The 16961-nt window shown below is 58.2% G+C and overlaps 1 protein-coding gene across 6 annotated transcripts in view; it reads left to right on the top strand.

Moving 5' to 3' along the window:
- Positions 1-16961, top strand: part of SEPTIN9 (septin 9) — a 161500-nt gene that overhangs the window by 76474 nt on the left and 68065 nt on the right. For all 6 annotated transcript variants that reach the window (XM_023651940.2, XM_070225927.1, XM_070225928.1 and 3 more), the window contains one exon: positions 6128-6769. In XM_023651940.2, the coding sequence (XP_023507708.1) occupies positions 6128-6769 (642 nt within the window). The remainder of the gene's footprint in view (positions 1-6127; positions 6770-16961) is intronic.

Below are 16961 nucleotides of genomic sequence, written 5' to 3'. Positions count from 1 at the left end.
TTGTACCAACAGCAGTAATGATCGTTGCACGGGCACCACCATGTCATCCTGTCAGTGCCTGCAGCTCAGCAGACGAGGAAGCGGAGGCTTGGGGCTTGCTGTGGTCGGGTCACTTTCCTGTGGGAGCCCGGCTCCTGGCCCTGACCTAAGAGGCGCCGTCTGCTTCAGGGCCGCAGGACCCTGCCATCCTCCCCGCCATCCTCTGGCTGGCTCTCCCTTCAAGGCACACAGGGCCTGTGTCCCGCACTTCCCTCTGCCTGGCGTTACCCTGTCCCCAGCCCCCGCTGTCCCCAGTTCACTCATTCTTCAGCTGGGTCCCTTCAGCTTTCTTCCCTTGGGTTCCTTCCCTTTGGAGGATTTGTTATTTAAATGGCCCACTGTCCTGATTCCTCTTCCTTCCAATGGCTTTTCCCTGCCCCACCTGCACCCTCCCAGCTCCCTGTCCGCCACAGCCAGACCCCCTCTGCCCACCCCAAGGCCCTGTCTGAGTTCCCCTCCAGCCCTCACAGGAGAGCAGGACAAGGGGCTGCATCCAGCTCACCCCAGGGGTGGCACATGCTCGTAGACCCGCTCGGAGTGTCCTGACCGCTGTGCAGTCGCCTTTGGGGGGTTCCTGTGGCTTCTCCTGTGGGCTCAGGACAGAGAGCAAGGAGGCACCCTCAGCCTGGCACCATCCTTCTGGGTTCCCCGGGCCCCTGACTGTGGCTGCTGGGTGGCTGCCCTGTTCAGGGACAGAACCTGCTTTGCTGCTCCCTGGAAGGCACTCTGTTTGCTCAGGGCGGGTGCTCCTGGAGCCCGAGCCCAGAACCGGCCCCTACACCGGACAGCAGCACCTGCCCCCTCCCGTAGGAGCTGTGGGTGGGTTCGTTCTGACTTTGGGCCCCGGCGTTTCTTTGCCTGACATTTGTTCCCGGCTGGAGTGGGCTCCGTGGCCTGCCGGAGCCCCCTGCTCAGGCCGAGGCCCGCCGTGTGCACCAGGAAGCGCTCGGGAGCCGGGAGAGGTTGGCCGGCAGCCTGCGGTCAGAGCAGCGGCCTTCACAATGGCCCCTTGTGTGCAGCACATTCCTCCTTAAACAGGCCCAGACCCAGGCTGCTCCTGCTTCGGTGGCCTGCCTGCCGGGAAGGTTTGCTTCTGGCGAGGGGGCTCCGGCCTCTGCCTGGGACCCGAGGGGCTCAATAATGGGGAGGGCCAGGCTCTGGGGAAGGCATGGAGCGGGCCGCCAGCGTGTGGTCACCCACACCCCCCTCCTGAAATCGGCAAGGTCTGCTTTTTTAAAACCACGTTGATAGTTTTATCCCCTGAAAATATGAGGGGACCTGCGTTCAGTGTAGGCCGTCGGGAGAAGGCAGGAGAGTCTGCTGGAGAAAAACACGCACCTTCGTTCCATCCAGAGACGGCGCTTTCTGTGAGCTGTGCGTGCGCGCTGCACATGTGTGTGTGAGATGAAAGCAGGGTCTTTGCATACATCTTGTATCCTGCTATTTTTACTTAATATTCTCAGCATTTCTCATCTTCAAAACTGTGATTTTGATGACTGCGCAGGACTTCAGCATATGGGTTTAGAAAATCTACGTAAACCCGAATTGTTTCCAGCATTTGCTGTTTTCGTGCTGATGCAAACGTGCTCGTACAATAAATCTTTCTGTACTTCTGATCGTGTCCTTGGGATGAATTCCCAGCGGAGGCCCAGCGCACAAGCCGTCTTTAGGCTCTTGTGCGTGTTGCGGAGGGCAGAATGGAGAAGGGCCCAGGAGGGCTTTGGGGAGCAGAGGAGGTTCGAGCCCGGCTTTGGGGGGACTTGAATTCAGAGGAGGGAGGAGGGGGGCATCCTTATTTTGGAAATAGTGTCCGCAGAGGTGAGCACCTCCTGCCCTCTGCGAGATGGCCGTATTTTTCCTTCCCAGGGGCGGTGTGGGGGACCTTCCACTACGACCCGGCCCCGTATTTGTCTGATGCTCTGTGCCAGTCCACTTTGTCATGTGCAGCTGGGGGTCACTTGCATGCCCACTCACTGTGTTAACATCCTGCAGACAAGAGAGGGAGCAGCCAGCGCCACTCCCCACTGCGTTGGTCCAGTGAAAGGCGGCTTTTCTGCCACATCGGTCCCTCGGGCAGACGGTTATCAGATCTGAGTGCGGTCATGCAGAGGTTTCAAATCTGCAAAACGACAACCTCTTGAGCACTCTTGCTGGCTTCTGAGGCCACATGTGGACACCCCTTTTCTGCCTCTACCCCCGCGGGAAGGGGGTGTGTGTGCAGGACCCTGCACATGTTTTTAGGACTCTCATGGGGGAAGAACCCCATGCTGGAGGACCCTGTCCTGCCACCTTCGTGACAGGCTGTCTCCTAATTCTTCCCAGCTGGGTGCTACTCATGTCAGGACGTCCTCCGTGGGGAGGCAGCCGCGCATGGGCGTCCCTCACGAAGCCTGCCCTGAAAAATGATCTGGTTTCATCATCGAATGTTCTGGCGTAAATTTAGAGCAGTGTTATTCCCCTGATGACTTCTCCCACCACCTGGGGTTTTGTGTGATTCCAGGAAAGAGAAAATGAGGCAGCTTTTCTTCCTCTGGGTCCCTGGATGGTTCTGGAGTCGCTCAGTCACGTTTCCATCGGCCCATCCGTTGTACATTTGTTGAGTGTGGTTGGGGCTGGGGTGCAGGACGGGGTGACAGCGCCAGTGGGAAGGGTCCCTGACAGTCCTGCAGCCCAGGGCTTTCATCCTTCTAATGGTCCCTGTGTTGACGTCCTGTGGCTGCTGTAATGATGACCACAAACTGCGTGGCTTAGACCACAGAAGTGGATTCCCTCGCAGTTCTGGAGCCCAGAAGTCCAGAGTCAGGGTGTGGGTAGGTTCACGCTCTCTCCCGAAGCTCGAGGCCGCTGGTGGCCCCGGTACTCCTTGGCCTGGGGCAGCATCGCTGGACCGCTGCCTCCGAGGTCACATGACCTCTCCTCTGGGGCTCAGATGCCCCTCCTTTTTCTATTATAAGGACACTTGGCGGATTTGGAGCCCATCCTAAGTCTGGGCTGATGTCATCTCAAATCCTTGCCTTAATTGCGTCTACAAGACCGTTGTCCCAGTGAGGCCACATCACGCGTTCTGGGACGTAGGTTTTTGGGGGACACGGTTCAACTCACTGGAGGACCTTAGAGGAAAGTGGGGCTCCTCCGGCTGAAATGGGGGGGAAGACCTAGTGGCTCCCTGCTGAGGCCCGTCCTCTGGGGCTCCCCAGGGCTCCGTGCCCGCAGTTACAGACCCGTGATGTGGTCCAGCCTTTAAGCTGTCTAGAAGCACCTGAGGCCCAGAAAGGGATGGAGAGCTGGCTGGTGGTGTAACGGGGGAGGGGACGTCGGCTGTGTCCCCAGGGACCCCAAACACACCCCCCTGAAGCCAATCCCAACGGTCGTGACCTGGCCTGGATGACGTGGCGTGAACTGGTGGGGGCAGGGTTTGGGAGAGGGTGAGGGTGAGCCTGGCTTTGGGGGGACTTGAACTCAGAGAAGGAGGAGGTGGGCCTGTTTGGGGGGATGACGTAAACTGTCAAGAACAACTGTAACGACCCCGGACGTTTGCTGAGCTGTCACCATCCTGATGGTGGGAGCAGCCCCTGTTCTCTCAGAGCATAGGACTGACGGGATGGGACGATGCTGGCTGGTAATCGCCCAGACAGGTGAGAAAGCCAGACGATAAGCACGCAGATGTACGGGGCCAGGGAACATGCGCCACGAAGACACTCGAAGCAGCAAGAGAAGAGAGGGTGGCGCGTGGGGACGGGCGTGCGAGTCGTTTGTGTAGACAGCTGGGGTGGCAGGAGTGAGCCACGCAGACGTCCGGAGGAAGGAGGAGTGTTCCTGGGGCTGGCTCAGTTCAGGGGACGGGGTGGGGGCGGGTCCCTCAAAGTCGCCGCCGCATCGGGATGGTAGATGCCCGAGTCTGCATCTGTAGGGAGGGTCTTCAATTGTGAGTGGACAGTGGGGGATACCTCCAGATGGACTCCCCAGGGAGGGACCTCTCCAAATGGGGGCCCAGACCTCGCCAGGACTTCCAGGAGGGGTCTTAGCTTCTTGGGGCAAACCTGAGAAAAGGCCCTCCCCTGCCTGGTTTCTGTTTTCTCACTCAGCCCTAGGGAACCACCACCAGTAAGGACGCCTGGAAATGCCCGTGCCCAGGTGGCTGGGGCACCAACCCCTCTTCTAGGGAGCTCAGAGACAGACAGGAGCCACCGTTTGGGGACAGTTTGGACAGTGCTCTCGAGACAGGGGGAGACCAAATGCCTCAGGCGGCCCTGGGCACCACAGGAGGACGCAGCGCCCAGCATTCAGCTCCGGACTTTCTGGCCTCTCCTCAGGGCACTGCAGGCTCCTCTGGGATGGGCAGTCTGTGCTGTGCCGTCATCTCGGTGACGAGCCCCGGTGGAGAGGCGGAGCTGCACCAAGTTGGGATCCCAGTGCGGGCACACCCTGCGCCCTGGCTCAGGACTCTGCTGCCCTTGGCCACGTATGTTATCAGCCAGAGGTCACCGGCGGGGCCTGCATGCCTGCACGGCAGCAAGGGGGCTGAGCAGCAGATGTGTCCCTGAGACAGGGCACGGGATGACCTACCAGCTCCCAAAATCTGCACAGCTCCCTCCCTCCGTGGACATTTCCAGTCCCTGCAGGGCCTCTGCATTCCAGGATTTTATGCCCTCTGTCCACCAAGAAGGACGGGTGCCTAAGGGCTTGGAGAGGCTCCCACAGGGGTGCCAATTTGGGGAATTGGAAGTTCAGGCGGCCACGTATCGGGGACTATGGCCTCCATCACCCCAGCGTTTAAGAGCACATCCTCCCCAGCCCCCGACCCATTCAGCTGCCCCCCATACCCTCATCATCTGAAGGAGGTGCTGTCTCTTGGGAAGAGATGAGAGCTGTGTTGGAATTTGGAGGAAAGAAGCCTGGAGGGAGGGGCTGCTGAAATGGCCCTGAAGAGCTTTTGGGGGCCAGGGACCAGCTGTGGGCGGGGGAGGAAATGGTGGGGTCCCATGAAATTCCGAGCACCAGGGGCTGGTGAGGCGGGAGAGGGGTTGGGGAGACCCTGTGGGCCACTGAAGGCTGAGCTGTGGGCCCAGCCAGGAAGGAGCTGGTGAACGTTCCTGCCACGTGGGCCCCTTCCTGCTCTGGGCTTTGTAACCCGGAGCAGCTGGTTCTCGTTTGCAGCGTGGCTGCAGAGTCTGTGCGGATGGCGGCTTCCCAGGCGTTGTCCCCACTGCCTCGGAGGGGGCAGATCCTGATGGAGATGGCGGGAGTCACGTGGTCACTCTCTAGCATGGGCCCAGGTCTGGCTGGGGCGAGCAGTATGGGATGGAGGAAGATGCAGAGGAGGGTGAGGACTAAGAAAGTCAGGTGGTGTGGACCACAGAGGTGTCTGTGTTATTCTGCCAGAAACTGTGTTAAACCACAGACGACCAAGTGGTGAGAACGTTGGGCCTTGCAGTTCAACGGGGCTGTGTCTGGCTCTGCCACTCACTCTCTGCCCCACTGGGCACATTGCTTAAGCGCCCAGGCCTCAGTTTCCCCATGTGTGCTGTGTCTACGTCATAGGGTTTTGTGGGGAGTGAAGGTGATCGTGCTCAGGGAGCCCAGTGCCTCCCCGGAATTAAACATTCTCGTCTTGGCTCTTCATGCTGTTATTGACGTGATGATGTCATTCCCATCGTGATTCTGATTGCCTATGGTTGTGACTATTATTCAGGGGACGTGTGTCCCCCACTGTTGCTGGTGGTGGGGTGTTTGCTGATGGTGTCTGTTGGGTGGAGGAAGGGAGGGATAAAGGAAAGGACCGAAGGCCACCTGAGCCACAACATCTTGTAGAGGATGCAGCTGAGAGGCCGTGCCGTGGCCGTGGCAGGTCAGAGGCCCGTGTCCTCGGAGCTCCAGCGCTGTGTCTCTCTCTCTCCCAGAACACGAGATTGCTGGCGTCTCTGAGTCCCCTTGTAGAGGGGGGCTGTCCCCTTTTCTTTCTGAGAGGTGATGGGGTACAAGAGTCTCCCGGGGGCCCTTGCCGCAGCATCCCCGCTGGCTACCTTTTGATGTTCCCGGGTGTTCCTGAGCCGTCCACTCATCACATCCTCCTCTCTTTATCTTTCAGCCTTGAAAAGATCTTTTGAGGTTGAGGAGGTCGAGACGCCCAACTCCACCCCACCCCGGAGGGTCCAGACTCCCCTGCTCCGGACCACGGTGGCCAGCTCCACCCAGAAATTCCAGGATCTGGGTGTGAAGAACTCAGAGCCTGCAGCCCGCCATGTGGACTCCCTGAGCCAGCGCTCCCCCAAGGCTGCCCTGCGGAGGGTGGAGCTCTCGGGGCCCAAGGCCGAGCCGGTGTCCCGGCGCACCGAGATCTCCATCGACATCTCGTCCAAGCAGGTGGAGAACGCTGGTGCCGCTGGGCCATCCCGGTTCGGGCTCAAGCGGGCCGAGGGGCTGGGCCACAAGACGCCAGAGCCTGCCCCTCGGAGGACGGAGATCACCTTAGTCAAGTCCCAGGAGTCGGCCCACCGGAGGATGGAGACCCCCACCTCCAAGATCCCCGAGGTGCCCACTGCCCCCACCGCTGACGCAGCCCCCAGGAGGGTTGAGATCCAGGTGCCCAAGCCAGCAGAGGTGCCCGCCTCCCCCATCCCGCCCCAGACGCTGGAGAATTCAGAACCCGTCCCCATGTCTCAACTGCAGAGCAGACTGGAGCCCAGGCCCCATCCGCCCGCGGCCGAAGCCCCACCCAAGAGCCAGGAGGGTGAGTAGCCAAGCGCCGCGTCCACACTGCGGGGACCGGGGGTGGGGAGCTGCCTTTGCCATGGAATCTTGGAGGAAGAAGCTGAATATGGGGGGGATGTGCTTCCGTGGAGACCTGAGAATACGCGAGCGCAGGTGTCCGAAGACTCAGGGGCGGGGTCTGGCGCCCTTTCTGTCCACTGGGGATGGACCAGGATGCAGTGGGTTGCACTTGAGTTAGACTTTGGGGGGAACCTCTGGGTTGAGAGGGGCCCCCTGGATCTGGATCGGTTGGCATGGGCCGTGGTGTAGAATGTATGCCGTGTGAGCCTGGGACACAGGGGGCTGGAGGCCTGGAAATGAGGGGGACAGGAACCGGGGCAGGCTCATGGGGGCGGGAAGGGTTTGAGACCCAAGGATGGGCTCTCATGTCCCAGGGTGTCGCTGGGGGCAGGCAGCCTCCTGCTCGAGGAGACGTGCAGGCTGCCCTGCGAGTGCTGGGCGTGAGAGGAGGGCGTCCTGCTCTCCTGAGGTCTTGCATCAGAGGGTCTTCCTCCTCCTGCTCCCCAGGGAGGGAGGGGCATGACCAGAGGCAAAGAGAGCACAAGGAGCCCAGGATACCTGCGGCAGCTCCGTTTGGGACTCTTCTTCTGGTGAGGGAGGAGGTGGCCCAGACCCAGACTTGCACACATGGGGAACTTGTAGGGACGTGGTGCCCACGCCTGTGGGACGCACCACCTGTTGGGAGCCCTGGGCCGTGGGGCGCTGTTGCTGCCCTCCCAGCAAGGACCCAGGCCCCACGGGGCCGTGTAAGGGTGCCTGCTGGGATGTGAGCCCCATGGAAGCTGGGTACAGTTCTGATCACAGGACTCGGATCTCGGTAAATGTTCCGTAAGCCATCTTTGGGTTGGACGAGCAGAACATTCTGGGTTTTTGATTGACATTTTAAAAGTTATTATTTTTAATTGTAGTAAAATATGTAAACATAAAATTGACCATTTTAACCATTTTTAAGAGCACAGTTCAGTGGCTTTAAGTACATTCGTGTTGTGCAACTATCGCCACCATCCAGCTCCAGAAGTCTTTCATCTTCCCAAACTGAAACCCTGTCCCCGTTAAACACTCACTCCCCATCCCCCTGCCCCAGCCCCTGGCGCCCACCGTCCTCCTGTCTGTCTCTGTGCACTTGACTCCTAGGGATCTCATGTAAGAGGAACCACACCGTATTTCTCCTTTTGTGACTGGCCTGTTTCACTCAGCACAATGTCCTCAGAGTACATCTGGTTTGTAACATGTCAGAATGCCCTTCCTCGGCAAGGCTGAACGATGCCCCATTGTGTGTGTTGAGCACGGTTTATTTGCCCGGTCATCTGCACTGGACGCTCGGGTTGCTCTCCTCCTTGGCTATTGTGAATAAGCTGCTGGGAACGTGGGTGTGCAGGTGTCTCTTCGAGTCCCTGCTTTCAGTTCTTTCTGGTTTTCCTTTTGGAATGAGAATTTCCCAGTGGTCAGTGGGCTTCAGGACGGGGAGGGCTTCGGCTTGTGATGAGGCTGGCGTGTTGGATAAGACCGGCCCTCCTCACACTCTGATGTGAGTGGCAGCCACGTTCTTTCGAGCACACGTTTGACTGAGCGGGTCGGGGTGGGAGTGAGGGCCTGAGACCCTGAACTTCCTGCAGCACTGGGCCACACTCTGAGTGGCCAGGGACAGGACCTTTGGAGGTCCCTTCCAGCCCTGGGTATGTGTGAGTCTGTGTTCTCTGCCGTCCACCTACACTTGACCCTGTGGAGGCACCCCTGTGCGCCCAACCACAGTGGTGTCGGTGTGTCGGGATAAAAGCTCGGCTGGTGTTCAGGGAGGGGCAGGGGGGCTGTTTCCTTACTGTCTTCTGTTGGTCCAGGGCCTTTGCCACCGGATACATCCCCCTCCCGGGGGTGAGGTGTTCACGCTCAGCTGCGTCAAACAGGATGTGGCCGGGTAGACGGTCGTCACCGGGCTCATCCGGATCTTGATGACAGCTGGTGCTGGATGGGCAAGGAGGTGGTCCTGGCTCCAGGGGACGAGCAGGGGCTGTCTGCTCAGGGTGGCACCGCCCTGGGTCATCGGAGCGGGCAGGGCACAGCCTCGGGCATGTCCTGGAACATCTTCCTCTAGCGGCAGATACTTCGCAGACCAGGCCCACTGGGACTGGTCAGGCTGGCTCTGCCTCAGGAGCAGGATGGTGGGTGGGCAGCCACTGAGGAACAGTGTGCGGGTGCCAGGGGGCTTCCCGGAGCCCAGGCTGTTTCAGCAAGTCTGCAGAGAGTAGGATTTAACCAGGCAAAGAAGGGAGAAAACAGCATTCCTGGCTGAGCCAGCGGTGCAGGGTGTCAGGGAGGCTGGAACTCAGAGGGACTGTACGATCTCCCTGTGGAAGAGAATTTAAATGTCCGGGCTGGGCATGAGAGGACCACCGTCAGCATCCCCGACTCCGCTGCCCCTCTCTGTGCAGATGGAGGCCAGCTCTGTGTGGAGAGGTCCATAGGCCAGCGAGGCTGTCCTCCCATCCTTGGAGCAGAGCTGGGGGTCGGGATATGTGCCCGTCTTGTGTGTGCACGTGTGTGAGCTCCTGCATGTGCTGAGCGCCATCCCTCGAGTCTCATCGGCTGGGTGGGGAGGGGACTCTGAGGCCAGCACCCCCCGGCTGGGGCAGCTGGACCGGGCGGGGGTAGGACAGATGCTGCAGAGAGGAAGGATGCTCCGGTGGGAAGGGCGGTGGAGGAGGTGGGGGCTCCGATGACTCAGTTTGGGAGGATTCCTTCCTCTTAAAGCAGCACTACAGATGCACTGTGAGCAACCCCGGCCTCAGGCCTGGAAGTGAACTGGGAGGAAGAAGTGAGGGCCACTGTGGGCTGGGGAATGTGGCCCTGACCTGCTCAGCCTTGGACGTCCAGTCTTGAGGTCCTGGGCAAGTCCAGTTGGAGGGCGAAGCCTTCTCGAAGGAGGGGTGTCCCGGAATCCATTGCAGTGGCTTCTCAGGGCCCAGGGCCGAGCTCTCACCCAGGCCCTGCTCCATCTGCTCCCCGTCCCATCCCCTCCTCTGGTCATGGCCTGTCCAGTCCGCCCGGACACAGATCCGGTTCTCCCTCCACCTTGCTTCCTGCAGACCCGGCACTCCCGTCCCGCCCCGGCCCGCCCCTCCGTAGGGGGTTGGGTTGTGAGCTCCCAGAGCCCCCTACCCCACAGGCCCTGCTCTGACTGCCCTCTGTGCGCACACTGCTCTTAGCTCCTGGGGACCAGCTGGCAAAGGGCAAAGGCTCCTGGAGGGAGGGAGCTCCGTGCCCTCTGACCAAACTCTCAGCCCTCTGCTTCTGCCTCTGGGAAACCTAGACTGTGGCTTTGGCTGCTGGACCGGGTCTCCTGGGACTCCCGCTGAGCTGCTCCCAGACTGACCTCCCTGAAGCACAGCACAGCTGAAATCCATGCCCACTCTGCCTTCACCAGCTCGCTCACCCCGGGGCCCTCCAGGATCCACTCACTCTTTCGTCCAGCTCACGCCTCCCTGCTCCCCGCTCCTCCTGCTCTGATCCTTTCGTGGTCTGCTGTGGGGCCGTGGTCCTCACAACGGTCCTATCCTGACCTCCCGACCCCCGACCTGGCTCCTCTTCGCATCACTGCTTTTTGAACTCCTCTGCATTCTTCAAAGCCCAGCTCAAATAGCACCTCTTCCATGAAGCCCTCCCACTAGCGGGAAGTAGCCTCACTTCTTCTGACTCCCGTGTCTTTTTGCATCTTTTTCATGTCTAATAGCTTGTGTTTGGCTTGGAGTGTAAATTATTTGTGTGTGGACCTTCTTTGTTCTGCGAGATTTTTTTTAAACATGAGAAGAGTTTTTCAGAGTACCATTTCTTTAACATTCAGAAAATGTACAAATTAGAGAGAAACTAAAATTCACATGTAAGCCAGATATATCCACTCTTAACATTTGCTATACATTCTTCACAATTTCTTCCCTGCCCCCCACTGGATTCTAGGTTACTTGAGGGGGGGACTGTTGTCTTTGCTTTTTTAAAGAATATCATGGGAGACCAAGTGACTTGGACGTAGAGGGTACTGAATAAAATAATGTTGGAGGAGTGACATGGGATGCTTTTTTGTGGCTCTTACAGGCAGGTGCAGGGACCCCATGGGACCCTCCAGGGACCAAGCGAGACTTTCCTGGTCAACCAAGAACCCCCAGGTCTGAGCTGCTCCACTCTGGTGTGTTGGGCTTTTGGTTTCCGAGCCTGCTGTCCCTGTCCCTGAACCTGGCACCGTCCTTGTCATCCTTTGGGGCCGTCCCTGCTTCTCTCGGGCTCTGTGTGGGAACGGCCTTGCCTCCTCTCCCAGCTCCCTGCTCTCCCCCTGCCCCTGCTTGGGTGGCTCAGGGTGGGGCTGGCCTGCAGGACACAGCCCCGTGTCTGCGTCGCCAGCTGCTGGCTCTGCCTCCCCCTGGGAGCCACCCCCCCGCCGGCTCCACGGCCGACACCAGCCAAGTTTCCCCGAGGCAGCCTTATAAGGTGGGCACTGGCTGCTCACTTGTGGGTCTGGTTCTTTGCTGTCTCTGGAGGCTCATTGGAGGCGACGGGGGAGGCCGGGGTGACCAGGCGGCATGAAGAGTGGGGCACTCCAGACTGGCGCCCGGCTGGGTTCTCGAGCATGTCCCGATTTCACCCCACAAGCCGACTTGTTCTGAGCTATCACTTTGCACACCCCCAGCCTCAATTTCTTGATCTGTCAAAGGAAGGAGGGGCTTGGCCTGCTGGCAGGAGGCGGTGGGGCGTACACCACAGTGGAGCCAGGGGTCACTTTGACAGTGGGCATGAGATTGGGCTGCGGCAACTCAGTGAGTGTCTCAGTGGGGTTTCCCTTCCTTCTACTGAAAACATCTAGAAATGTTCGTGGTCACGGCTGGAGCCTTGGGGAAGGTGGACGTACCTTCTCTGCCTGCGGGGTGTGCCTTCCACATGTGCTGGGGCCTGCTGCAGCAAGCCCGCCTTAGGGGCTGGGGTAGAGTGGAGGAGGTCTCAGTTCCAGGGGGTCAACAGGGGCTGCAAGCACGGGGTTCCCTGGGACCCCCAGCAGGGACGTGGGGCTGGAGGTGGCTGGGCAGAGAAAGCTTTGGGGAAAGTGAGGTCAGAGCTGAGTGTGAAGGGTGGAGTGGGGAGCGACATGCGAGGCTGGGAGCAGGGAGGTGGGGGAGAGGGCGACCCCGTGTGACTAGGGAGGAAGGGCCAGGCCCTGCAAGGCTCCCTGGACACCCCTCGTGTTTACAGGACACCCCACTAACGAGGGTCCACGCCGCGCCTGTTGTTGGGCTGGGAATGCCCTGGTGATGGGGTCTGCATCTTGTCTACCGTTTCACTCCAGCGCCTGCATGTGGCAGGAGCCCGATGCTGTCGAGGGACTCGTTTGTGTCTGATGAAGCAGGGGGTGCAGTGACCTGGCATTTGGCTATCCTTGGGCCCTTAGCCTGCAGAATTTTCTTCTGTGTGAGGCTAAATGTTTCTGCTTCTAGCGGGACACAGGCCATGCCTCCAGCAGGGGTGTTCCTACTGGCCTCTCTTACCTGGAAGGCCCGGCTGCTCCAGGCTCTTCCCATGTGCCTGACCTGGCCCCGGAGGGCACCTGGGGACCCTCTTACCTTTGGGGATTGGGTGTCTTTCTCTTTCCCCGATTTAAGGACAGGCACACTCCTCCTCTGAGCTGTCCCTGAAGCCCATGCACACCTAGGTCTGGAGCAGGAAGTCCCCATGCATGAGGGGACAGGAGGAGTGTGGTGGAATGGCTGGGCCCAGGTGTGTGTCCTTTAGGGTGGGGCAGAGTAGGGCACCATGAGGATGGAGCTTGTCTCCAGGGCCCAGGACAAAGAACCCGCCCCCGCTCCCTGGCTTCCCCAGCTGTCCGCCAAGCCCAGCCCCTTGGTGAGAAGGGACGAGGGCCGATCCAGGGAATGCGGCCCGAGCAGCTGCGGAATGCCTTAAATAGAGCCGGGCACAGCTGCCCGGAGAGGGCTGGGCCGGGAGGCAGGCGCTGGAGGCGGGTCTCCACTCTGCCCCCTGCAGCTTTGAGGGCTGTGGCCCTGACTACCCGGCCCAGCCCTGGGATGGAGCCCGGGCCCCCAGACACGTGGTGCTGGGCAATGTCTCCCGGGTGCTCGTCCCAGGAAGCTGGAGCAGCTGCCAGACGAGGAGCTGTGTCTGCATCCGCAGGCTTCCAGGCCGGAGACAGCTGCTGGGAGCCAGCGTCTGCACAATGGGGCTGCTGTCCAGGGGATGTGCCCGGGCCAGACAGCCGCGCCCTGTGCAGCGTGGACACAGGGCATGCTCAGCGCTGGAGGAGCGTGCTCAGACCCCCACCCGGCACCTTGAAGTGTGGGCAGCCCGGCCAGACCCCGGGTTCCAACGGTCGGCCTGGAGGATGCCACGTGGTTCATGCTGGCCGGATGTGGACAATGCAGGCCTCTGGCTGTAAAGGAGCCTCTTCTCCGGGCCAGGTGCAATTGCCTCTCCCATGGCTGCTCTGATTTGGCTTTCCTTGACCTGGGGCTTCCTGTGGGTGTCACAGGTGCCCCCCTGGAATCCCAGGGTCACGAGAGCTACAGGCTGTAGCTGATGAGCAAAGGCACTCAGGAGAGGGGGCTAAAGTGGACATGCTCTGATTAAAGGGGTCATGGAGTTCCCACCCTTGGCCTCACACCTCTGTGGAACCCCGGGACTCTAGAGAACCTCGTTTGGAAGTCCTTGGTCGTCCAACGCAATTCAGAGAGACCAGCACTGGTCCGAGTGCCGAACTTGGAACCAGAAGTAGCCCTGGCGGTCACTATTCCATCTCCCGCTTTCCACAATGACCCGCAGAGGTTACAACTTTGAGGCATGGAGTGTTAGCGCCGGGAGCCACCTGGGAAGGTGCCCACTTGTCTGGGGGGAAATGGCTGAGGGGCGGGGTTCGCCCTCAGACCGCAGGGGCTCCCGTTTCTGCCCTGCGCAGGCCGATGACTTTGCTCTCTGAGTCCATTTTCCTGTCGTTGCAATGGGCGTGATGCCTCCTGCGCAGCGTCGCGAGCATGAAAGTGATGAGATGTGAGCTCTGCCCGTGTGGGCCCCAGCCTCCGGGGGGTTTTGGATAAACAAGCACACCAAGGAAACCTAACACTGCCCTTATTTAATGACCGGGCGCGGCTTGCTCATCCCTCCGTGAGCTTGGATGGAAATGCCCTGCTCTGTGTCCCCCGCTCCCACTCCACCGATACCGTCTCTCTTCTCATTCTAAAGAGCAATACGTGGCCAGTGATAGAAGAGAAAAAATAAAGGTCCCTGAAATTTGAAAAGGAAACCTGTCTTTCCCGACCACCACCCTCTCCACGGGCCAGCCTGTGTTCACGCTGGGCGAGCTGTGTGTCCTTCCGGATTTTGTCCGTGTGGACAGTCTTTCAGGGCATGTGTAGAGAAATCTGTGTGTAAACATCCTAGAGACTTTTTGAGAACACAGATGAAATCAGACTTCTGCAGCTTGCGTCTTATTTTTCCCACTTAGCATCGCCGTGGGCAGCTTCGCGCTCGGCACTTGTCGGTCTGGCGCATTCCTCTTGGCAGCTGCGTCCTACGCGGCTCTATGGTCCAGCTTTTCACTGTGAGGAACAAGGCTTCCATGAACATCCTCCCACTTAGATTCGTGCACGTGTGACTGTCGGGTAGCCCTTCAGAAGAGGACTTTCTCCACCAAAGGATGTGTGCATTTAAAATTTTGATCCGTGTTGCCAAATTGGCCTCTAAAGCCATCACACCCATTTTCAGTGCAAACAGCAGAGGTGCTGTGCCCCTCGCCCCGGCTGAGAGGGTAGAAAGCTCTCGGCTTGGTGTTTATTTTGCACATCTTTAATTAAGTGAGAGAGGTTATCTTTTCCTGTGTTTACAGGCCAGGGGCTCTGGGTTCCCTGTGAACTGCTCGTTCTTGTCCGTGGTTCACGTTTTTCCCAGTTGGGTTATTAATCCTTTCCTTGTTGACTTTTTTTTTTTGAGTTCTTTGTCCACCTTTGTTGTCGCTGGTACAAGTGCTCTCTCCCAGTTGTCGACTTTTAATTTTATTTATAATACGTTCTTCCAAACCAGAGATCTTTAATCCTTAGGTCGTCAAGTTTATTGTTTTTCTTTTCTCTTTCGCGATTCACATCCTGCTTAGCGGCCCTCGGCATTCCAAAACCACAGACAAGACTCCACTCAGGTTTTCTTCTAGTACTTTTATGGTTTCATTTTTGTGTACTGAAATCATTAATCCACTGGGATTTGTTTGGGTTTAAACAGCAAGGTAGGGTCGTATGGCTTTTGCGCGGATGTACGCGGGGAGCTTGGTTGTGTGTGCGCCTGCTATTTTTATCAGTGTGGGTGTCAGTATCGTGCTGGCTTAGCAGGAATAATCTGGGTGCATTCTTTTTTCCTCTGTGTTCTGGAACATTTTAAACAGCCACGCAGTCATCTCTGTGTTAACGCTTTTAAAGAATTCACTAGGGAGACCATCCTAGCCTGATACTTTTGTGGGAACCTAGTACTACAAAAACTTCTAAAAAATTTTTTCCATGGGTCTGTTTTTAAGTTTTTGGTTTTTTCTTCTTATAATTTGTGTCTTTTTTCTAGAAAGTCGTTCTTTTTAAGTTTAACATCCCTCAGATCGTTCAGAGGTGGTAGTGTGTAGACGGGATGGTGAAGGGCCAGCCCCGATGGCTGCCACCATCAATCTGGGAACCTCAGCCGCTGCTCTGGGTCCAGCGCTGTCCGCAGAGGGGAACGCGCGAAGATGGGCTGAACTTGGCCAAGGCCCTGGGGACCCTCTGTCTGAACTCGCGTGCGGTATAACGTGACAAGTGTTCTGGGAAGCATGAGGCCAAAGCTCCCAGCCCCACGGGTGGAGCCCTCTTGGAAGCTGAAGGGGGGCAGAGTGGTCCAGGCAGGTGAAGGGCCATTGGGATTTAAGAATCGCAAGTTTGGTGTTGCCCAGGGAGCGGCTTTCAGACTTATTTTTAACTGCAGTCCCCAGTAAGAAGTACATTTTACACCACAAACCAGGACACACATATGTGTAAGAGTGTGTGTGTGGGGGGTATACCGCTGAAACAAAATTTCCATGGGGTAATTCTTGCCTTTGCTGTGTGCCTGCTGCACTACGATATTCTCTGTTCTTTTTTTGGAGGGAGGGGAGTTTTTCTTATTTTTTTAAAAAATGTCCTTATTGACGTATAGTTCACGTCCCATACAGTCCGCTCACTAAGTGAATAATCAGTGGTTTTTGTATATTCACAGGGTTGTGCAACTCTCAGCACGTGCAATTTTAGACCGTTGCATCACCTCAGGAAGCAAGCCCGTGCCCATCAGCTGTCACCCCTGTTCCCTCCGTTTCCCCCAGCGCTCAGCAGCTAGTCTCTCTGTGTGTAGGTCTGCCTGTTCTGTGTATTTCTTAGACATGAAGCATACAATACGTGGTCTTTCATGACTGGCTTCTGTAACTTAGCACCGTGTTTTCGAGGTTCAACCGTGCTGCCCAGAGCCAGCTGCCCTGCCAGGAATGGAGCCAGCCTGGGGTCTCCTAGGCCATGGTGGAGGTGCGGGTGGGGAGAAGACCCCTCCCGTCCTGAGTGCACTTGAGGCTCTGGCCCAAGGGCAGTCCTGCCCCGCTGGGCACGGCCTTGAAGAGCTCCTGGGATGGGGACCACAGTCCCGAGGGCGCCATCTGCCAGCTGGGCGGCCTGCCCTCCACTGGATTCTGGGTGCCTGTGCTCCACGTGGCAGCTGCATGCAGAGCACCCAGATTTTGAGTCCAGAAGTCGCTTAGCTTCTCTGACACCTCAGTCATCTCATCTGTGAGATCAGGATGAGGTGGCGGACCCCAACCTTGAGCTCCCGTGTGCTACACTCCATGTGCTCCGATAACCACTGGTTCAGTCCTGGCTCTGGGGCTGACTGGCTGCTTGGTGCCTCAGTTTCCCTGTCTGTAAAAGGAGGGTGATCACAGTCCCCACCTTCTCGAGGTGTTACAGGATGACTGTCTGGATTTGAATTCTGGCCCTACTGTTTCTAACCTATGGCTTTGGGCTCGCCTGGCTGCTCTGTGCCTCAGTTTCCCCATTTATTGAACTGTTTCATTGAGTTGTTCATTGAATGTAAGAAAGTGCACTGAATGGTGCCTGGAGCATTGGCATTTT

The sequence above is a fragment of the Equus caballus genome, chromosome 11 (genome assembly GCF_041296265.1).
Source record: "Equus caballus isolate H_3958 breed thoroughbred chromosome 11, TB-T2T, whole genome shotgun sequence".
Lineage (NCBI taxonomy): Eukaryota > Metazoa > Chordata > Mammalia > Perissodactyla > Equidae > Equus > Equus caballus.
Note: the sequence above shows the minus strand (reverse complement) of the source record. Positions and strands in the feature narration are given on the sequence as shown.